The 24,658-nt window shown below is 38.1% G+C and overlaps 1 protein-coding gene across 1 annotated transcript; it reads right to left on the bottom strand.

The window, feature by feature from the left end:
* Nucleotides 1-2,063: 2,063 nt before the first annotated feature.
* Nucleotides 2,064-12,886, bottom strand: LOC139696853 (protein sister of odd and bowel-like). The gene is made up of 2 exons (XM_071595733.1): nucleotides 11,589-12,886; nucleotides 2,064-2,505 (listed from the first exon to the last, which is right to left on the bottom strand). Exons 1-2 carry the CDS (start codon nucleotides 12,884-12,886, stop codon nucleotides 2,064-2,066), a joined length of 1,740 nt encoding a protein of 579 aa, XP_071451834.1.
* Between the last annotated feature and the right edge of the window lie 11,772 nt (nucleotides 12,887-24,658).

Genomic DNA, 24,658 nt, shown 5'->3' on the forward strand with positions numbered 1-24,658 from the left:
CAGGAACTACCATCAGGCTACCGTCAGCTAGTACAAGAAAAGTCGAACTGTTGTGACGAATTCTTCCGGAGGGGAAAGTAGTCTCAGAATTCATTGGAATGAGAAGTGACTCTTCAAGACCTTTCGTTAGAAGCACACTCATGCAAGGGAATAGACGTGAGGCCAAGGCCACCAGTGAGTTCAAGCCAAGTGTCTTTCGGTAGCCTTTTTGTGAAGTGCGCATTAAATCGGAGAGCCTAGTCAAACCATGTTTCTGAAAATGCTGATGTTAGCCAGAGAAAACCTTCCTCGCATGAATCAATACTCAGTATACGCAGTTTATTCTGAAATCAAATGAAATGGGTTTCGTTCACGTAGTTTTGAAAATACCTGCACTCATTGTATCGCTGGAATATTTCATGTAAAATAATTATAACCATATGAGTACATAGAAAAATATTTAATGTTCCACTCTGGTATCCTGATGGTGAGAGAAGAGATTGATATGAGTATTCGATGGGAGATTTTTCGGAGAAATTCGAAGAAGTCAAGAGAGGTGGATCCAGGAGATGTTTAGAAGCAGTGCGATGCTAAATTCTGTAAAGTTGAGGATGTAGGTAAAGCGAGATAGAGAAAAGAAATAAATAGGCAATTTGGATTGAACTATGGGTGGTAGAAATTACGAAGTGAAACTAATTAAAAATTTATTTGCTGTAATATGTAATATGGGCTTAAAGACTTTTTTATCCTGTGTGAATTCAATAACATTGAGTTATTACTAATGAATAAATAAATGAAGAATACAACATTTGACAAGCGACACATTTATTGCTGTCTCTTTAATATAAAATTTATAAATTTAATTTTAAAATTCAACTTGCGATCATCACACTAGAAAATATATGACATTTTTCGTCCAGTGCCTCGTTTGAGGCAAAATAACCCAAACACTATACGAAGGATTTTCATTCACCGCTGATAGACTTTCTCGAAGAAGTCCTTTAAGGGAAAACATACTGTTAAACGTCATAAAATATATTCCGGATAGGTTCCTCGTTTATAACATATAACATTGAGCATCTCGAAAGAGAAGCGTTGCACTTTGAATTGCACTCAATTAACTTAAGTCCCTTGGAAGCAAGGTATAGTCATAGTCCTCTAGGAGATCGAAGGCACATAGGTAATAATACACTGTTTTCCGATGCATTAATTATCATTCTCTACATTCAAAAAGCTTTCCATTAGGGTCTGTGTCCAACAAATAGATTTTCTCCCCAAATATTTAAACGAGTAATGACAATAAAATATCAAACTGCAGTACATTTATTTAATGTAACTTGAAAAATGAGTGGTCTCTGTGATAATGAGATAAGAATTTTACTTTGTTCAATAATTATCACCCATGCCGATTAAAATATGTACAAGAAAACAAGAAAAATATTCAGCCGATCAGCGATGCCTTCCCAAACATATCTTCTTCAGTATCTCACATAGAAATCCAGGTGTACTGAAAGCTTTCTTGGGGGAAATAGTAACTAGGCCTGGCCCTGAATTTTGACAAAATAATCCTTTGCCCTATTTCCCTCTTCCTTTGCATTGTTCACGAGAGCTCGGCAAAGTTTATGGTCTCTAACTTCACTTAGGGTGAGGGGATCGTAAATCACTGAGATTCATTATTCTGGAAACGCTCATTATTTTTCTCTACGACAAACCATAGCTTCACCACTCGGCGTTTTTCTGTCTTAATAATCTTGAAAGGTCGAGAAGATGGCGACTGAGAACTCGCCTCATTTACGTGCCTTTACGGCGATGTCGTGCCGTCGAGATGCCAAAGGGAAGGGAAGGGTTGGAGGTATCGCATCTCGGTACGGTCGCCTCGGATATGAGCCGTGTCACTTAGTGTCAGCGAAGCGTCGCCTCCATGCCGCGTTGCCTCTGTGTCGCGTCATCTCCGTGTCGCGTCGTCTCCGTGTCGCATCGCTTCCGGGTCGCGACGGGGATGGCCATCATGAACCTTCTTCACGTTTCTCTCCTCAGTAGTGCCTCCGAAAAGGTAGGGTCTCGATCGCCTGCCGTGCCGCATGCTACTTGGCCGCGCTCATCAGGGAGTCTATGCTGAACTGGGAGGATCCCTGGGGTGGAGATGGCGGACAAGTGGACGTCGCGGCTGCGGTCGCCAGCGAGTCCGCGACCATGGCAGCCGCCGCCGCCTCCGGAGTCCCGGCACTCGCCCCCGCCTGTCCCCCGTGCCCTAGGTTGTGCGTCAAGCTGTGCCGCCGAAGGTCGCAGTTGCGCCGGAAAACTTTGGCGCAATGCGGAGCGGGGCAGCGGTAGGGTCGGATGTGGGTGTGGGTGAGGAGGTGCGTCTTGAGGTTGGAGCGCTGGTTGAAGGCCCGGCTGCACACTGGACACTTATGCGGGGACTCTTCGAGGTGCAGGATGCGGTGGACGGCCAAGGTGCGGCTCTGGCAGAAGCCCTTGCCGCACTCCCCGCACACGAATGGCTTCTCCTTACTGTGGATATATCTAAGGGAGGAGGAGAAGGGAGAGATGAATTAAAAATCTGCCTTGCACAAATAAAGAGAAACAACAAACTCTATTAGTATTAATAAAAATCCTTCTTAGAATATATACTCATATATGTGTGTGTATACATACCTATAAATATAAATATATATATACATATATACTCATATATACAGAAACATATATAAGGAAAAGGGATAGGAACACGTATAAAGGACGAACACAATAGAGGTGGGGAAGGCGGAATCGAACGGGGCGCTTGGCGACATATAAGACCCACGGATCTCAGGGTAAATTACTTATCCTCGATAGCTCAAGTGGTTAAGAGCATCCACCCGGCAAGTGGAAAGATCCGGTGTTCGAGTCCCGGTTGAGGAAATATTTTTACTCTTGTGATCCGTTCGATTCCGCCTTCCCCACCTCTATTGTGTTCGTCCTTTATACGTGTTCCTATCCCTTTTCCTTATATATGTTTCTGTATATATGAGTATTTATTCGCCGTTTGGCGGGATTTCGTGTTTGAATGTGTATTTGGCCAATGTGGCTCATCTCTTTCTTCTGGCTATGCGTGCCACGAAACGCACTGTTCTTTTCCTGTATGATGTTGTATGAGTTCTAACCACACCTTTCCTCTTGTGTATTGTCTATTTCTCCTTTGGTGGGTGAAACAGCCCCCTGACGCCATCTCTTGGCTAAAGAATCGGGGCGCTTGGCGACATATAAGACCCACGGATCTCAGGGTAAATTACTTATCCTCGATAGCTCAAGTGGTTAAGAGCATCCGCCCGGCAAGTGGAAAGATCCGGTGTTCGAGTCCCGGTTGAGGAAATATTTTTACTCTTGTGATCCGTTCGAACCCGCCTTCCCCACCTCTATTGTGTTCGTCCTTTATACGTGTTCCTGTCCCTTTTCCTTATATATGTTTCTGTATATATGAGTATTTATTCGCCGTTTGGCGGGATTTCGTGTTTGAATGTATATACATATATATATATATATATATATATATATATATATATATATATATATATATATATATATATATATTTATATTTATATGTATATATTTATATTTATATGTATATATATATATATATATATATATATATATATATACTCATATATGTGTGTGTGGGTCGCGGTAGTCCAGAGGTAGAGCGCTGGACTATTGATCGAAGGGGCCCGGGATATATGTATATATATATATCGTATATATATATATATATATATATATATATATATATATATATATATATATATATCACCTGGCTACCGAAATATAAGTATATTGGTATTTTCTTCAGATAGCAATTTTTTCTCGAAAATCAATAAAAAGAATGAGTAGAAAACCAATTCCATTCGGAACGGACGGGTGGATATGGCGTGGAGCGCAATGCCAACTGCGTAAGCCAGCCGTGCCGGACAATAAAAGAGGGATTTTTTGGAAGGGAATGGGGAATGATAGGAAAAAACCATCATCCGCGAGGAAACTCAAGCTTTTTATCGCGAGCATATTATTTAAAAGCATAAAAGAGAGTGTTTGTATCTTGCAAGTCCAAAATATTTAGGCTACCTGCTGAAGATCCAGGAAGTTGAAATTTGGCATACCAGTAGTTCTTACGTCAAATACTCGTGAAAATTTTCAAATCTTTAGGTGTACTTTTTTATGCTCCTCGAGGGAAATAAAAGAGCATCTTCACAAGGTTTCGTGGAAAAATCTACGGAGATTTCGAAAATGCAACCCAACCCATTGAATTGGCTGTTAAAATATTTTTTTAAATATTTGCATATCAATGTGTGATTATCTAAAATGCTTTATTTTAATCGTGAAGCTCTATATTTTCATTCATTCAATGGATTTTGGTTTTCACGCTTGATAATATCAACATAAACGGAAAATTGTTTATGTTCCCATGTGGCTAAAAGCAAAATTGTGATATTTTTGCAAAATTCAAAGCTACGTATGAATAGGTTAATGGACTAGAAAATATTGCAGACCTATGATAAAAAAAAACTTATTTTCATGCATATGGTAAAAAATAACACGCGAGATTATCGTTATTGCCCACTTCGAAGGCTGTATAATACAGTTAAGTGCTCATTATTGACCAATCCTTTCACTTATTTTTATAGCTGAAGATTTTCTGCGAATAATGTCTATTCAATAAATGGTTTCACCCAAAAACAAGCGGGGCCAACCTCCTCCGTGGTTGTTCAGAGATTACATCAATTGCGATAATGTATAGAGTTGAGAATTATAAAATAATTGCTTGGAATAATCTGCTTATTAAGCAGGTTAATAAAAACAGGAGCATTGGCGTCATCAGGAGACCGGTCGAATTCCGTAAAACCCGCATATATTTCATGAAACTATCCAGACACAGGGGGAGTGGAGAGAGTGAGTAGGGATGGTTTTGAGAAACAGACAAAGCAGGGAAGTCACAGCCTGCGGAGGGAGAGAAAGAATACTTCACCTTCTTCAGAAATGGGAGTCCCTCCTCATCCACCCTCCATCCCTCGACTACGACGAAGGAGAAAAGAGCCAGAGTCTCAGGCTTTCTCCCTCTTTCTCTCTTTCTTACCCTCTCTCGCTTGCTCAGGAGTTTCGCCGACTTCTCTCCCTTTCTCCACCCACGGACATAATTCACGTCCCTCTCCATTAGCGGCCACAAAGGGCACCTTCAACCAACCATCCCACGGTTGAATCCACCCCCTCATTGCCCTCTTTACCCCTTTTCCCCTTGCTCCCACCGGGGGAGATTGTGTGTCTTCGGGAAAGGGTTGGACATATTTGAAAAAAATAAATGCTCGTGGATATCTGTCCGGGAAAAATATGGGTTAGGATCAATTCTTCGTCGGCGACGAGGGATGCGTTCATCCGGAGAAGTTGGGGAGGAGGAAATGCGACCGGCAGACGGATAAGGAGCGTGAATCGGCTACGAGGGAATACCGGATAGGTGAGTTGAATGGGAAAGAGTATTGGGTACTCGCTGCGGATTCTCGCGACCACGGTTCAAATGACCCAAGTGTGGTGTTTTTTTAATTAAATTATTTCAATGCAAAATCCCATAGACATAAACGGCTTCAAAAACTTAAAGAAAATTCATTTTACTCCGCTATAACCATTCTACGTTTGTTTTATCTGGTGATAATTCAAGGTATTCAAGTCTTCATTAAAAATTCTGCTTTTATTACACTCATGTTGGTAAATTAATACCGAATATCTTTAAAAATGCCCAAATTTTTATTATTAAATTTGATGAAACACCATTTGAAATGTATAAAACTTACCTGCATGTAACGCAAAGTGAACGAAACAAATATTTTTCTCACGTACCGTTCCAACCGACGCCTAAATCAGACTTCTACCATCAATAGGTATATAATCGATATTTCATGACTTAGGAATTTTCACCTCAATATGGCATTTTTCCGTCAAAATTCCTTATTTTTTCATGCAGAGCATCAAGTACGATGATGATAAGCAAATGCGGAAAAAAGTCTACATTTTTGTGAGCCAATATTTTTAACCAATCTACATACCGTTCTTAATACACAAGTTATTCAAATAATTGGAAATATACCTGTATATCCAATAACGAGATTAATATATTAAATAAAATCAAATTTATACAATTACGTATATTAACATATACAATAAAAAATTAATATTTTTCTAGTAAATTTTACATAGTTTTGTCTTTTTCTATGTAGTCAATACATATTTTTCTACTTCTAATCCTTTTGATAGATTTGATAACTTTTAGGAACCCATGTATTAGCAACCTGATTGCATTTGAACTGCATATCACATTATAAATTTGAGTGATTACACCGTCCGTTGGATGGGACGTAACCTGCGGACCCCTTGGCGCCTTTGGTTAAGAGTAGGCTAATGCTGACGCCGGGTTTCTCTCCACCATTCATCCTTTCCTGTCCAGCCCTAATGGCGCAAATGGCCTAAGCAGTCGACCGCCTGCCCTACTACTACAAATTTATAAAGAAAATATGTGTGAATCATACGTTGTATGCCAAGGGTATGCAATTTTATGATAATTTCATTATTTCTTAGGCACTCATTTACTAGGTTTTCAAGGACCCATGCCGCCAACTTAAAGCGGTGACCTTGCCGGGAAACTTTGAATTTCAGTGCCGGCCTAAATATCCTCCTCTCGCCTCGACATCTTCCCTGTATACCGCGTCGGATTCAGGGCAATCGATCTTTTCACATCATTTACTTTCATGATTTTCTTTCCTTCCCATCCAATGATATAAACCTGAAACTTCTCCTTCCTCTCCCTCCTCGCTCTGGGAGTTGCTCTCATAAGAAATGATATTACGCTTGCCGACAAACAATAGAAGTCACTCCCATAAACCTGGTTATAGGTAGTTCCAGTTTTCTCGTTTCTACTATCCAATTGTCTCAATGCGTGTCGAGAGCTGATTCATATTGTTCACCTTCTCTTTCTATTTCTTGTGACTCATTTAGATGAAATTATGGGGGTAAAGAGTGTCATGAAATTATTCTGCCTCCGTTATCACCTGGTTACTTTGACCTCATTATCTACGGTCAAACAATAATTAAGTCTTGGAACATAATCCTAATTGTAAAATATGATTCAACATATTGATCAGAAGTAATTCGAATTGTTTTTCTTTGGACTTTCCACTAGTCAAAACTCAGTGTCTGGAATTTAGAATACGTGTATCTTTGGCGTTTATCCCTTGATGACTCTCGTACTTTTACTTGATGTGAAATTAAATATTTTTAAACTCATCACTAATTCGATCGTCAGTCTCTCGGGAGCTAGAGCTTATCTTGCCGCGTACATTAAAGGGTTAATATTTTGAAAGCCTCATTTAATAAACGTTTCAATGGTATTGTAATAGTGATATTTGCTAAATCAGGGTAATCCTAGTAAATGTGGATACCTAGAGCGATTTTATTCACGGTACCCTTGTTATGGTGAAGTGAAAAATATAAATATATTTAAATGTATCGCAAGCGGGAGAAATACTCAAGGAATCGTTATTTGGCAAGGAGACAGCATCATAGATAACACGTACACGTTTCAGGAACTGAGTTATATCTGGAAGAACGTCCTTAGAGGTAAAAATTCCGATCACCTCTGGTTTACGCGTTCAATACAAAAATGCCAATAATGACACTCTCTTAAGAAGCCTCTAGTAATATCATGGCCGTAACACTAGAGGTAAATTCCTCAGTGCCGGCCACTGATTACCAATATCCAATAGACTAAAGGGAAAAAGTGAAGTACCTCATCTACTTAGTCTCTCAGATGGTTCGGCTCTCAGTCCGTTGGATCCAATCGAGCGTCCCATCTCGCACAAATATGTACGCCAGATACATATATATATACGGATATAAATATACGATTGTAACGCATACTGTTCCCTGTGTCCCCGCCTCTCGATCCCGGCCTGCTGCACCCCCACCAACACACACACACACACCCTCCGGATATAAATAATAACGAATCACAGCCATCAGCGGCGACTGCTTTCACGGTGAGGGGTCCAAGAATGCTCCCTTGCGGTACCCCGCCCCTCGCCCTCTACCGTCAGACGGTCGAGGCGGTAGTAAGTTATAACTCCGCACCAGGGGGTCCGAATCTGTTCAGAGGGCACACATGCGGAGTATGGGAGGGAGGAGACAGAGTGAGGAACCCAGGAGGGGTTGGGTAGGAAGTTGTCGGCGGGGGAAAGGGTGGGAGGGGGTAGAGGGGAGAGAGAGCACACTCCATGAACTTGGCTTCCACCCCACACCCTTCCGTTCTCCGTTTCTCTCTCTCTCTCTCTACACCCATAATGCCGACTGTGGCTCGGGAGTTTTCATTCTCTCCCCCACCCCGTCTCTCGTGTTATATACCCTTTATATGTCCCACCCGTCTTCTCCCACCCTGCGTCTTCACCCTCCTCCGGTGCTCCTCCTACCTCTCCGACTCTCTCTCTATGTCTCTTCGTCCGCCACCCTCTTCCCACGCAAATGATTGCGTGGGTTTTGCGCGGATAAAAAGGATTGGATCCGTGGGCATAAAGGTCGCAGGTCACCGCCCGGAATCGTAAAGTCTCCCTTTAGTGCGTATTCTTTTTATTATTTATTTTTTTGGCCTTCCAAGCGGTCACGTGTTGGCCGTTCTATAATTGAAGATTATCATTCTCCCCGCTGAATGGGGAGCTGGTTGTTCATCTTTTCAACAGTTTAGCCATTTCCTTTCCCTCCTCTTCTTTATTTCCGCCCGCCGACGTTCCTTTGAATGCGAGCGGAGGATGGCTTCGGTGGTAATGGGGACTCATTCAGTATTGCAGCTGTCGGATTAATGTCCCGCGGCTGTTATGAGTGCCATTGTTATTTCACGGCCGCTATATCTTGAGGTCATGTTCTAGCACGAATGGAATACTGTCTCCAGCGTCGTGCGATTGGCAGATATCCGTTTTGCGAGAGCGGAGCAGCGCGGAGGAAGATGGGTATGACTCGTGTTTCGGAGGCCAAAAGTAGAAGGTGGGGATTGGAAGTTATGTAAAAATATTCCACTTGAGTCCCAAAAGTGTTTTAAACATGTGTCCAGACGAAGCCCCGCGAGGTGATGTTTCTATCGGGAGGAAGGTGTTCAGCGAAGGATGACGTCAGCGCTAATAATTGCCGCCTCGTGGCCGTGGGTATTGAGTATCTGCATGCCGTAAAGCCTAATTTTGAAGCAAGGGAAGTGTTTTTTTTCCATCTGCTATTTATTTGCTTTTACATACGAATGTGATTTCTCAAAGGCTACGTGACATATTGAATTAGGATATAGTGTAGTGAGATTGAATCACTTCGTTTATATTCAGTAATTTGTCGAGATATCAGCGCCCATTTTGCTAAACGAAAATTTTCTTCAGACATAAACTCATTTGGTCTGGTAATAAATGATACCTTTAAGATAAAATTTTTAAGGTAATTTTAACCTATCAAAAAAGGAGATTTGGTGAATTCTTTCACAGAAATTCACTTTTGCTTTTCTAAGTAGTACAAATATTGTAATTATATTATATATTAAAATTATATAGCATGAACAATATCGAAAAAAACATATTTACTGAAAGTGTAGTAGCCGACTGATTTTAGCATTAGGTTACTAAAAGGAGTTAGAACACAATCTGATTCTAAATAAGCAGCGCTATTTTATAATAATTGGAATATCTTGGGAAACGCTGACCCCACCACCTTGAATGTGAGAACGTTGCCAGCTTTATTGCTTAATTTTGGCTGGCCTCTCTTATCCATTGAAGTCATACTTTTGATTATGGCTTTGATGAATTAGTTATAGAAAAAACGTTTATCCCAGGCCTACCACAGTAACTGTGTAATCATAAAACAGAAAATATAGCCTACACATTTTGTTCACTCCGTGACAAGTATCAAGATACTCAAGAAAGTAAGTTGCTCTTAGGTTTATAAAATAGTTTCATAGATAGGAAAATTTATCAAAAAATAGATTTAATTTTAATACTTGCAAGCGATTAAAAATCAACACTTCTACAAATAGTTAGATGGATTATCTTTTCAAGAACTTGTTTTAATTCCAAACATACATGTTTGTCGCGGTTTTCATACAGCACGAATATTTAAATCAAAGGTGCCCAACTATTTGGGTTTTCTAGACCTCTTTGACAGAAAATAAAACTTTTTTGGAATTCATTAAAAATGCCAGCACTTAAGACAGCTGGTGAGCAAAATAAAAGCCCGTGGATAATGTTTTACGCGTCGACATCTGGCTCGATGGAAGTCGTTTCAATTTCACGCGAACTTTCAAGTAGCGCATCTAATATTTTGGTTTTAATTTTACTCCTGGTGTGAATGATTCTTGAAAATAGTCATTCAAATATAAATAAAAACATTACTTAATCAATTGGTTAAGTTTAAAATTTGCATGTTGAGCCACAAGTCGCCCTGGGAGCGTAGATTGGACACCTCTGGTTTAAAATAAAATTTACTGTGCACCTTTTACATAATTAAACAACTAGAAAGCTTCAGATAGTGCCAATTTTTGAGTTGTGAATACTGCCATGAGTGGTTCTGTAATACCCCTGAAGGATGGCACCAAAATAAAGTGTCGTTTTTCATCATAACACCATGTGTTGTATAATTATCTCTTCAAAATTCAAACTTTCAAATTTAAAGTGGTCTTTGCCAGAAATAGCACGATTATTTTTAGTATTACCCAGTGATGAATAATACTGATTAATCTGAGTTAAAAATTTAAAATTACACACTTTAGATGCATAGTTGTGTCTCAAATGGGAAGTACAGTCTACATTTTGATGATTTTGCATTAGTATATGCAAGGTAAATATATATTCAGGGCTCTTAAACCTTTATAATGGAGGTAAGTGTTAGGCATAAAATGCATATAAGTGTTCAGTCTTTAGTGTATAGAAGAAGTGATTGGAAGCAAATCATTTTTGGTAAATATATGGTTTGTGCACGTTTGCTAACTATTACTTAAGACATAATGCGTCTCGTCATATAGCTTAACGATGTTGTCATTTAAGCATTTTATCTGAATTATTTTCAGAAATACAAGCCCCAGCAATGGGCTGAGAAATGACTCTTTCATAGTTGCAATCCCTGTGAGTACTTAATTTTTAAGAACTCTTCCTAGGCATAATCATTATTTTATAAATGTTGAAATATTTAGAGCTCTCTGACTGAAATCTTTACTCGATTTGAATCAAATATCATCAAATTATTCTATAAAAGAAACTACGAGTAACGAGTAACTTTAGTAAAACTAAAAATAATTCCAAAAATGTATGCACCTAATAATATGCTGATTTTGACTTCAAAGAAACAGCTAATTATTTCTATTCTTTTAATTCACCTGAGACACAACTATGTCCCTGGTGAACCAAAGTGGTATACTATTTCAATCATATTATAGCATGCATTGCATACTCATACACATCAATAATGTTAATACATATTGAATTTACCGTTAGCATAGAAGGTTATAATATAGTTAGTAATTGAAAAATCTGAAGAAGCACACAGGAATATGAGCATCTATATTCTTCCTTCTCACCTGTGATCCCTCAAATGGTCCTGCCTCCGAAAAGCCTTCCCGCAGATGTCGCACGAGTAGGGCCGCTCGTCCGTGTGCGTCCGCTCGTGGATCAGCAAGTTATACGACTTGGTGAACTGCCGCTGGCAAAAGCGGCAGATGAACTGCTTCTTGGGGCGGGGCGAGGGGGCGGTGGCCACGTTCTGCGCTCCAGATGCCGCCGACAGACCACCACCGCCGGAAAGGGTCGCCGAGGAGGAAGAGTGGACCACGAGGGAGACGGGAGCCGCGTTCGACGAAGACGAGGAGAGCGACGGCGAAGGGAGGGCTGGCGCCGCGGAGGACGTCGGCGACGATGAGGACACGCTCGGTGGGGAAGGCGGGGCCCTCGACGACCGACCCAGTACCCCCTCTGCGAACACCGAGAACGGCAGCAATCCCCCGCCACCCGGCTCCGGCTGGTGGGCGTTCCCCACGCCCCCGGAGACACCCTTCCTCCCAAGAGCCCTCCTGGCACCTCCGCTCGAATCTGCGGAGAGGGCCCCGCTGGCTAGTCCACTAGCTGCCAAAAGATTGCTCTGGTACAGGGCGTTGACGAGATATGCCGCCTCGCTGGCCGCGAACATTGGCAGGGCGAGCTGCAGACCCGCACCCATGGTGAAGTTGGCGTTTGCGGCCGCCGCCGCGGTGGCCGCTGCCGTCGCCTTGTCAAGGGCCGATGGCTCATTATTGGCGTTGGACACGGAGGAATCCGTGGTTGTCCCGTCAAAGTAAGAGGCTCCCTTCCCTGTGGGGTCGTTTGACAGCCGCTGGAACGTCAGATAGGACTCGAGCGCCTGGAGATTCAGGGCGGCGACCGTTGCCGCGGCGGCCGCGGACGAGATCCCCGATGAGTCGGCTCCAGTGTCGCCGGAAGATGACGTGGGCAGTGATCCCCTCTGGTGATGTTGCTGGAGGGATTGCTGGGCCGCCAGCAGGACGGCCGCCGTGGCACTCTGGAGGGAGCGGAGGTTATGGAGGGACCGCTGTTGGTGTTGGTGCTGGAGGAAGAGGAGAGAGGCATCCTCGGACTCCGGCGGTCGGGAGCGCCTCAACTCGGCGGCTATTCCCGCGGCGTCTCCCGGGAGGGCGGGTCGGCCGCCGTCCGCGAATCCGCGCCCGCCTGCCTCGAGGACAAAGTCTAGGACGTCCTCTTCCTCGTCGACTGGCTCGTCTTCCTCCTCCTCGTCTTCATCCCGAAGAGCATTTTCGTTGTTCTCCTCGCCATCCCGAAGGCGCATCTGCGTCAGGTTGGCGCTATTGTCCAGCATGGCTGCCATTCAGACACGCAATCGGAAATATTAACTGCAAAATGGAATGACATTTATCTGAGTAATTAAATAGAAACATGCAGCAGTTATCAACTAAAAAAGAACGACACAAGGAGAAAACAACAGAAACTTAGAGTTACGTAATGCTCACCCGTCATTTGTTAATGTTTTAAATTGACTGTAATACGGGGCATGTGATTGTCTTTTCATGTTAACATTCTCGTAAAGAACTTTAATACTTTTATGAAGACTGCACACATTATTTGAAGATGATTTCATTATTTTCGGGCTCTATCTATTTTCAACTATGACAAATGAAAGTGTTTCAACGGGAAGTTTCTCAGGAACTGATAGAGACCACTTTAATTCTATTTTACCTTCCGAGAAAATAATTAAATGAGAGATAAACAAATATTAGATAAAACTGTACCCAAAGATCTATATTTTGTCCATCTATTGAATAATTTTAACTCTAGCCTTTTCATTCTTATATAATTAGTTTAACATTAAATTTAAAAAATTATAAGATCATTGGTCTTTATCAACATATTTAAATGAATGATATAACCCAAGAATTACTGTTTCCTGGTGTTTTTGCCTTTATTTAAATATTTGAAAGAGCAACTGCCACAACACCCAAAGATATCTCATATACTCATAAAACTTTTGTAGGTTATCTCAACATTTTAAATGAAATGTGCAAAAAATTATTCATTTTTCCCTGATAGATGATCACTCAAAGTATACCCTTCCTTTGAAATGCATGAGTTAGTCCTAAGTCTAAATGATCTGAAAATTGTATTTCCTCCCTTTTTCAGTAAAACATTGAATCCAAATTTTATTCAAGCAGTTTAAGAAATAAATCCATTTTAATATGTTTTTTAATTAAGCATAAACAAATGTCTCCAATACCGATTGACAAATTTACAGTAGAGAACCAACATACAAGTCAAATTAAATTTTAAACTTTGAGCAACAGCACCTGCTTTTGAAGTTTGAAGTCAAAAAAATAATACCAGTTAGTTTCCTATTAAAATCAATCAGCATGTAATCATGAATGAAAATTTCATCACCTTAAATATGTACTAGTGAATTAATCTCACTTCTATGCATTGTATGTCCTGGTCAACGTTCAGTTTACCGACGCCTAATTTTTTAAAGCTGATTTTGAAAGAGGAATTCTACGTTAGTTTTTCTTGTGCATTTTTATAGTTGTCAACATAATTCCCTTGCCAACAGCATTCAACATATTTATTATGCTATGTTTTCTGAATCTCTTTAAGGCCTTGATACTTCTAATTGCCTTGTAAGTTATAAAATGTTTACTTTTAGGAACAAAAGTTCTCCAGTCTCAGGGCTGTTTATTGATCTCCTTATATCTTCCTCATTACTACTCATGATGTATAAATTTCAGTTTACTTCTCTTCTCTTTTCTGCCTCTATTGTTACTTAAATAGCTTTTGCTGATGCCCCTTTCCCTCTGTTCACATATCCATTCTAGTTTACTTTCCTCTTCTGAATAACGGAGACAGATGGTCTAGCCTTGCTAACCCTGATAGCAATGGTAGCTGCGTTCCCTTACTTTAAAAATAATTTTGACTTCTAATTGGTTGACCGGAATTAAGGATTAATACATTTTTCTATGAATTAAATTTTGAGATCAATGCGATATTTTATTTTACTCAAGAAAAATGTTCACCTTGCTACACTGCAGGCTTCCTCTATGTACATTTCCTTTGAAAATATACTTAATCTAGAGGAATAAACTGTGATATCTCCCTCTTCGATCGTTTCTTTTAGCAAGATAAAAATATGTAACAAACTCAATTGAAAGAAAGGTAGGATATAAGCAAAATATGGAAACCTATTCGCTTATGCGGGTAGCACTAAGGCTCTATCTGTACAAATATGAAATACGCGTTTGGCTCCACAATTTAATGTACAGTAAGAAAATTCATGACGGTCAACAGAAGAGAAATAGCAGATAGCTAAATGCGTTTCCAATGTTGCCATTAGCGACTAAAATTATCGATTTCGTTTTCACTCAAGGGCACCAAAGAGCGCTGTCGGTAAACTTTCATTTCCGGCATTTCTTATTCCACCCCGCCTGCCACGGTTACTCCACGACCTCGTTGACATCGATTCCTTTCCATCCAAATTAGCATTCCTCCTCAGATCAGCTGGAGAGGGAAAACTTTTGGATGGGTGAACCCTAATCAAAATCTCGTAGCGGACGGATTCCTGGGTCTCCCCTAATTGCCTGGTCGGAATGAGACTCCACACGTGTGGTCCTCGCCGTCCGCATAGGTTTCTCACGGCGGTGTTTGTTGGCGACAACAGGACGACGGCAACACTCGAAGGGAGGAAAAATTGTTAAAATGCTTTTTCATCCGTGAGAATCAATGTACCCTTAATTTTTAGGATGTGATAGAAGGTGATTGGGTTATACATCATTGCAATAGGCTACCCTCCAATTTATTTCAACGAGATTTTTATCTTGAAATGGAAAGTTAACATAAATGGCATAAATTGGAGTCTTAAATGGTGGAGATTTCTGAAAGGATTTTAGGAAAAATTAAATAAAAAATATTTAGACTTGGTATTGAATCTATCTGGACGCACCAAAGTGCATAAACCTAAAATTAATAGGTGATATTTCTTACGTATTCATCAATAATACTCAGGCATATCAAAATTGAGATAACTCAGAATTTTACTCAGTACTGGTTTAGTAAGTATATGCTTCTCAGAATGCGTTTGAATGAGAATCAATCAATTGATTTTAAATTACATCAATAATGTTAACTTACTCTCTTCTTTAAACAGACGGAAAAAATTACCCACTCAATAGTTCCCAATAACAAAAATAGATTCTATTAAATAATGGATCGTAGTTTGTGTTACGTACGTGTTTAGAAGAGACATAGTGGTTCAATATTACGTATGTGCAAATTTGTCATTGAAAAATGTTTAGAGAAGTGTAGTTCCGGGTGAGTAAAGCAATCCCTGGTATGACACCTTTGTGGGTAAATAAAATATAATATTCCCTGAGATAGAACGTTATAGAACACTAAATGTGACCAAATCCATAATTGTACAACGAATACGAGTATTAATAGAAATATTAACCCGTATTTATGGAAATCTATCGCAAAAGTATTAATTTTTCCTAGGTGTCTATGCTAATAAGGGATGCGCAAGTAAGAAAAGTGAGAAATTAGGCGAAGGAGAAATGTTGCGTACTGTTTTATAAACCGTAAACGGGTTTTTTATCATAGGAAAAGCATACCACGAAGTCGATAGCTTGTTTGATGTAGCCATTACCCTTTGATAATGCAGGAATTGTGCTGTCTGATTCAAAGTATGACTGTATTCTCTTCATTTGGTACTTAGTTAAACAATGTTAAATTAAAACATAAACACTCCAAATGTTGTATACAACTTCTTAGTATCATGAAATTAGTAAAAAATCTATATAAATTTGCGGAATATAAATAATATTATACATTAATAATGAGGAGAAAATGTGCCTACTTTTTTCCAATTTATAGGTTCTGTGATTAAAAAAACTAACAAACAATTAATCGTCTAATTACCTCAATAATTACAAGCACTTCTCACTTAAAAAGCCATTGTAAAAAGCTTAAGAACATTGACTGATTAATAGTCTCTCAGTTATATACTTTACGCATGAGTATGCCACTGATATACCTCAAATAGTAAATTCATTCACAACAAAAGTGAAACGGGAATTTTTAAAACACATAAAATAAAGAAGTTTTCTAAGTCGGCCTCGAAATCAAATGACCTCCGAAGCAAAAGGATTTACCGTCTGAAGCGTTTCTTTGAACTCTCTGGATTACCCCTCATCAAGTCTCAACGTTGACAACAGATACGAGTATGCGTACTGAAGGCATTTAATTGCTACGATATATACACAATTTAAAATCAAAATATCAATACGCATTTGAATACTTTTAAAATAATCAATTATTTCTTTGAACGCATTGATAAAATCGTGATTTTGATTAAGAAACTCGCTGAATAATTTCTTGATGGGTTTAATGGTAAATATTCATAAGGAATACATATTATATGTACAATATTTAAATTAAATTGTTCAAAAACTTTTGGAAATGGCTTTGCGACACGCATTGTTCCTACTTTGTCATATTAGTTGCAAACTATCTTGAAAATGTATTTGTAATGACCAATTAGTGATAAGTTAGAGTAATTATTACCCCAAAGTGGGGAAATGACTGAGGTTAAATCAGTGATTTCATTGTTAAATCTCTACGCTGCGCTTGAAAAATGTTCTATTGCTTATTTGTCACAATTTTGTTACAAATTTGTAATAGTTGCTTTTTTTTAACTCTTAAGTCAAACTTCCTTCATCCCCTAACTCTTCCTTAGAGTTTGCACCCATTTCTACATACACGACCTTTTAGCGCAAGTCAATGAATCATATATTACGAGTACTTCAAATGTAATTCATGTTATTCCTATGACTCGCCCATATGATTTATAATATTTCCCAGTAACACATTCCACGCGTAACCGTCATATTTCTCACCTATTTTCCGGTCTTCTTTGATACCTTGCTCTGTCCTGAGTCTTCAAGTAATTTTGCTCACGAGACGTTGAAACATCTGCAGAAAAACGGGAACATTTCAAAGTCATATATCAAAGAATGAAGTTTTCTCATTAAGGTTGAGAACTCCGACTTCAAGTGTTGATTCGATCTATGCACGGTAGTGCTGATCATCAACCGTAAGTCAAGACAGAGAAGGAAACTTTTCTCTGGAGTGGGTGCTCACATCGTACGCATGAATATACCGTTTCAATTCAAGTTGTCTTTTTTTTATTTCAAGTATTTGAATATCTCTGGCATGAAAAAATCCCATGTATCTCTTAGTAACTCCAGCGAGGCGATGAGGTTGACCTTGAAAAAGCGCATTTGCCGGCAAAGCCGAAAGGCACAGATTCGAATGAACGCAATGGATGAGTGATGGGGCCGTGAAATAATGAATCATAATGAAAATGTTTTACGGTGCAGTGCGTTCTCAGGCTTAGAATTCCCACAGGGATAATTTTCATTACTAACAATACCTTAACGTAAAAAGGTAGCAGAAAAAGTATCAAAAAGCTTTTAAGACTTCAGGCTCTAGATCGGTTTATAGGCGTTCAATGACAACACGCTAACAATAAGTAAATTGAATGGAGCTAGTGATTCAAAAGATGAACTCTGAGTTAAAATAATGTGAATGCTCCATAAAATCATTTATGATACCAGTGATTTAACCCTAGATTCTTGATTGGTGGAAATACTAGAATACCTTAGGTTGTAGCAGAAATTTCAATGCATTAGCAATCGAGAGGTTAATCGATTTTTGCACTTACAGATTGGTGGGTAGTTGGTGGGTATGAGAAGTATGAAGAAAAACTCGCTGTCGGCATAAGCCTATATTAACGAAAGACTCCACAATGAGATCCACAGTTAAATGTCCTATCCGGCAGACAGCGTACTTCAATAGAAATACTCGGCACCTCCAAGTATGGATTTGGATATCCCCGAAAACTTCTGTCAACACCAGTATTCAAACCTGTTCCCTTTGATGTACAAAGCTAGTAAAGTAGCAAAGGCACTTACCTCTTTTTCAATATTAAACATTTTATTTTATTTCACACGGTCTCTTAGATTTTAATCAGGACACAAATAAATCCCTGGCATTTATTATGCGTAAAATTTGTCACGACAGATTCACTACAAGATTTTCTTGTGTTTATTTCAAATACTTTTGAAAATTGTTATTTTTGCTAAGGGAACAACGCCAGAAAAGACAGGCAGATATTAACAGGGATTTTTTATTTTATGGTTTCGTTTATGTTTCAGCTCGAACGTAGTTAATATTCCACTGGTTTAATAAAGTAATTGGATAAACATTATGCTAAAAATTGAAAGTAAGTAGCTACTTATCTGAGGGATCCCGCCTTGTATTCAAGCCGAGGAGTAAAGAGTATTTTTAAGATTGTTCACTCCGTACTCGTCCACCAAGGATATTGACTCGACCTCATAACTCTCCTCAATCTGACGCAGCCAACCACTATTTCATCCCTGTTAAAAGTGAAAGATTTAGAAGGGGGAGGTAACGAAAGAATGCCTATGGTCTGCGGAACAAGAGGCTTCTAAAAAAAAATACTTGGCCGAGAACTAAAGAACACGTTTCCCATTTGTCACACGGGCCATCCCGCAGCCGATGAACAAGCATTATTTTCCGTAAAATAAGACAATGGTTGGGGAATCAATCCATCTCCGCCCTGGATGCGTATCCCATGTTGCAACATGCCCTAGGTAGTACTAGGTGCGAGGTAAATTCATCCCTCAATCGTCTTGTTTTCCTTGAGCAACTGCTGTATGGTATATGATGTATACCTCTGTACTACTAATTACCTTACGGGAAGGTTAAATTTTTATCGATTAAGTTCAATTTTTTTAATTTTTGTTGAATCGGGGAAATTAATAATTGGTTTGGCTGTAAATTTGAAAAAGTCCATCATAATGTTGAAAGAAATAGAATATTAAGTAAATATTTCCCAATATATTTTTAAGCATGAAACCTATTTTGATGCAAAAAACGTCTTCATTTAAACGTCTACACTCGACTTTCCATAGTTCCGAGTACGAGGGATATACGATTTAGAAATTACACTCGATTTGGAATTGTTGGCACTGCTTCGAAGTAGCAACAAATGTTAAAGGCATGGTAACTTCTTGGAGGCATGACGTAATTAATAATGGTTGTTGTGAAATGGTTGATAAATGCAAGTTTAAGCAAGGCTTAAGCCACCACTCTGGGAATAATATTTTCATTAGATGTAAGTGCCGCGGGATGACTTCATTTGAAACTATAAGACATCAATATTCAAGTCATTTATTTATTGACACCAATTTATTTATAATTTATTTCGTCTTTACAATTAATGACCCTTAGCATTAATTGAGTCAGCACTTAGGATAGTAAATGTGTTATTATCCTATTCACACACTCTAATTAGTCCTGGATATTTTGAATTTATTCGATCCATAAATAATCTAGTCATACTATTAACTGAATTTTCATGTTCACTTAAGAAAAGGATGATTTTAAGATGGTGATAATTTTTTATTAACAATTGATTGCTATAATAATAAAGAAGAAAGCTAAATTGGAAGGAAAACCTCATTGCTATATACTACGAAAAATATTTTCACAATGGGTGTATAGACCCGATATCATAAATACTTCAAACAAATACGTGTCGACCAGGTGTATCATTCATGTTCTCAACCAGATTAAAAGAAAATTTGGAGAACGCATAATTTGATATTATAAAACATTTGGAAGAGAAAATGGCCCCATTATTTATTACAAACTGAAAGAGTTAAAATAACTCATTTAATTTCTTGTCTTCAACATTATTGCCCATTAAGAAATATTTTATATATATATATATTTTTCAAATTTAAATTCTAGATGATAAAATTATTCGAAATTCATTTCCAGACATAGAAAGTAAACCTTTAATTTCATAAAAAGTGTTTTAGCAAACATTATATGCAGGGATTATATAATACGCCACCTTCAAATTTCCGTATGATTCCATTGAATCCAAGCTCTTCTGGAAAAATTCAATTTCTTACCAATCGATTAGATAATTAACTTTCCTTTGGTACCGTGTACCCACGTTCATACGCATTAAAAATAAATACCCGTGTAATCACATGGATTCTTAAACTACATATTATTGGTTTCAATTAATCGAAGTCCTGTAATTGCATCAGAATAATATCGGCCCTTAGAGCAATGCCTAATATTAAGTAATCCTATCAGAGGAATTTGCAATCTCTTAAAATACTGTGAGAGATGTTATTCTTAAAAAGATATCAAACTGCGATATGCCTCTAGTCACTCGGCTAATGGAACTAGAACAGTTGATGGAAATGAGTAAAAAATATATTATAGTATTGCATATTACTCCATTGGGCAATCCAGCTGGTAACTATCTTTACCTGCAATCCTTCTCGGTGTGTGCAGTAGACAACGCCCTCACCAGCTGACCCGAAGGTCGCTGATTCTAATCCTGCCTGGAGCATGGGAGTTGTAATCTCAGGTGATGACTTTTACATATGTACTTGGAGTTAATCTTGAAATATGACCACAGGCGTTGTCGGACCACTGCACATACTCAATTGCATGCTATTAATATTTTGTCTCAAAGTCATGATGTGACTTTCTCGCATGGACATGAAGGCTCTTTATTCATTCGGATAATTTCAAGCAGTTATTTATAAGTTAAATCTTCATCGCATGAATTTACGAAGGTATGGAACTGTCATTTCTTTTCGTACGTGAAAGGTGTGAAGATGCAATTTGGAGGTAAATTGCCCTACGTAAATTGTGTCTCATTGTTAAATACTAAGAAAAACACAGCTGTAATCATTTCAAGGTAAAAGTTTAAAAATAACACGAACACGGTATTTCGATTGAAGTAATATAAGGTGTATATGTTACAATTATTGAAATAATCAGAAAATAAATTGGAATAAAGAGGTAACTTTATCATTTCCTATGTATAATAGCATTAACATGGTTTATATATACCAAATGTGGTGTATAATATTGATTAGTAATATTTTCAAATGAAGGAGGTCAGTGATGTGTATTTATGAAAGCATGCTATTGAGTTATATCAGAATAAATGTGGCCAATAACGTTTAAGAACTAACACAATTAACCTGAATTAGCGTTTTAGGCATAAAAACACAAATCAAATAAAAATATTAAACGTTTAACACTAAAAACAGGAAAAAGTACCCCCAGAAAGAAAAGTTGTGGTTTTCAGAGAATAACTTCACCCAATTTAATGTAATTGAAGCCGGATCCATGTGCACAGAACTTTTAAACAACCAATCCTTTACTTCATTAGCATTCACATACACCTGATACCGATTGAGATGATAAAGACTGCATCGGGACACTGCCAGTAAGGACTATAGTGCTGATCATATATATATATATATATATATATATATATATATATATATATATATATATATATATATATATATATATAAACAATTTTTATTGCTCTGGGAGCAAAGTCCCTTGGAGAAGAATACAGGTTACATTAGGTTTTGAAACCTATGGAGTGAAACTGGTTCTAAACTAGTGAAACAAGACATCATTTCACATCAGTTGAACGAAACATATAGTACAATACATACATACAAATACAAAGAACAATAGTTAAATCATACGGTTTTGAGCGTGTAATACAGAAATTATGTTGCATACAAAGACGTTTGTTGGACACAGCTGCTAATATATGGGTTAGCAGATGGCTATATTGTATCCCGATTTCCCGCGCGAGATAAAATTCATTAGGAATTCTCTAGGACCTAAACGATGACATTTCGTAAATTAATACTTTTCTAATGCAGAAATGCCTTAACTGCATTAATCTATAATGGTCATATGCCCTTTGTTTACTTCTTAGCCCTTGGAAGCCGACAGTACTATGAATAAATGTAAGTAGCACAAGGCCAGTCAACATATTATCACGGCTGAATAATTCATTCCATTCCATCCGCTGCGAAAGGAACACGCTACAAATGTATAAATCTATGACAGACATTCTCGGCACAAGTTGTGTGTTTTTAGATTTATCCTCTAGCGTTAAGTTAATATTATCGAGATCTGTAATACCTTATTTCATATTAACGAATATTATGTACTAATAACAGGCTACGTGGCCGTGTATAATTGCTATAGGTCTCGAAGTCATTTCGCCATCGAGATAACTTCAATTCTCTTCACTTAACATTCCATAACTTTCTAGAATCATTAAATTCACGAGTATTTGCGCGGGATCTAAAAGGAGATGCAAGCTTTGAACCAAATATGAACTCATTTCTTTTCCAGTTCCTGAGATTTAATGCTAAGATTATGAAGCCAAAATGACGGTCATATATTTGGAATATACATATGTTCTATGAGGTAGCTTCATAGCTGCTGGGAATTAAATACCCATCAGGAAATATATAACTTTCGATGGTTACTAAGTTTAATGGCCTCGTCCCCCTATCACTAATTTTTCACGCCACAACGCATGAGGCGGTAAATATTAATATACGCCCATTTATAGTTCAAAGCTTATGACCTAGTAGAAATACACTAAAATTTCATCTAGTAAGTATCTTTCTCTCACGATATCTAGCCTAAAAATGTTAATTTTTACAATTCCTCCAGATCTTCACTACGTCACTTCAATTGAATATATATATATATATATATATATATATATATATATATATATATATATATATATATATATATATATATCACCTTATCACATTCCTTTCTATGTCAAAAACTAAAGAAATACACGGCACACAGGGTTAGGAAAGACGACGTGCCCCGCGGGTTTTGAGGATATGGTGGGAAAATTTAGTCGGCTACACCTTCCTTGTTTCTTAAAATAACCTCTCAGCTGTTCGCATTAGTTGATCCCCTTCATAAAAACCCACCCTCTCGACCATAGCAAGAATCACCCGACTAATGTTATGGAAATCTTTTCAACTACGCTTCGCGTCAAACCTTTCTACATCGTTCTCTTGCTCCGGGGAAAACAATGCGCGGTCTTCAGTGAGAGAAGGCCACTCCTTGAGTACCTTCCGCGTGCAAGTCTAACTGCGCGCAACACGTTTATTACCTCTGTCACGGGAGAAGACGAACAGGACACAATTGAATTATCCCAGATTCCAATTGAAAGTTGTCAGCACAAAGAAATTATACTCGTAAACAGAATAAAAAATTTATATATGAATTTTTGTCTATATGTATATATATATATATATATATATATATATATATATATATATATAGACAAAAATTCATATATAATTTTTTATTGTATTTATATTATTTTATTGTATATATATATATATATATATATATATATATATATATATATATATATATATATATATATATATATATTCTGATGACGATGGCCGTGCCGTCGAAACGGAAAAACTACATTTAGGATTGTCCTTTGTATTTTGTTGTATTTGTATAGTGAGTGTTCTTATGTATTAGGCTGATGCCATTATCATCTTAGGCATTTAAAAATTTTCTATTGCCTTCTTCATTCCCCTTATTCATTAACGAAGAGTAGGTTTTGCAAATTTCGGAGCCTTCCAAATCGCTATTTTGCCTAAAGCCTACAGCTCTCTACACCAAAGCCTTAGAAGAGAGCTAACTTGAACAGTCGGTATCGATGGTCTACATTCAAGTTCTCGAAAAGGAAACTGGACCCGTTTTAAATCACCATTAGGAGTCTGGAGCTAACATGGTTATTTTCAACGGAATAATTCTTTACATTAGGAATACATGAAACCTTAAAATTCAAACAATTTCTTTTTAATTATACATGTGCACATAGGCGAAAATTTCCAGCGGGCGTACGGGGAATGGGAGCAACGTTATACTAAGTGTGTAGCAGCTCAAGGAGCATACTTTGAAGATTATTAAGTCGATGTAAGTATATCGTCAATAAAATTCTTGTAAAAAAAATCAGTCCTACCACTTTTGGGTGCGACCCTGTAAGTCATAATTAAAATAGAAATTTTTAAAAAAATTTTTACCACTTATTTATTTTCTATGAAGATAGAGATTGATCATGGAGAATATATCAAAATGGAACTGTACAATACCGTTATTGATAGGCTTTAAAATGCGT

Source organism: Hetaerina americana, unplaced genomic scaffold, assembly GCF_022747635.1.
Source record: "Hetaerina americana unplaced genomic scaffold, ioHetAmer1.1.p SCAF_7, whole genome shotgun sequence".
NCBI classification, from domain to species: domain Eukaryota; kingdom Metazoa; phylum Arthropoda; class Insecta; order Odonata; family Calopterygidae; genus Hetaerina; species Hetaerina americana.

Bases quoted from the DNA above. Each gene is read 5' to 3' on its own strand.
- LOC139696853 (XM_071595733.1), bottom strand. From the start codon at position 12,886: ATGGCAGCCATGCTGGACAATAGCGCCAACCTGACGCAGATGCGCCTT. The intron at 2,506-11,588 runs GTGAGAAGGAAG...CTCCTCCCTTAG, and splicing joins GACCATTTGAGGGATCACAG to ATATATCCACAGTAAGGAGA.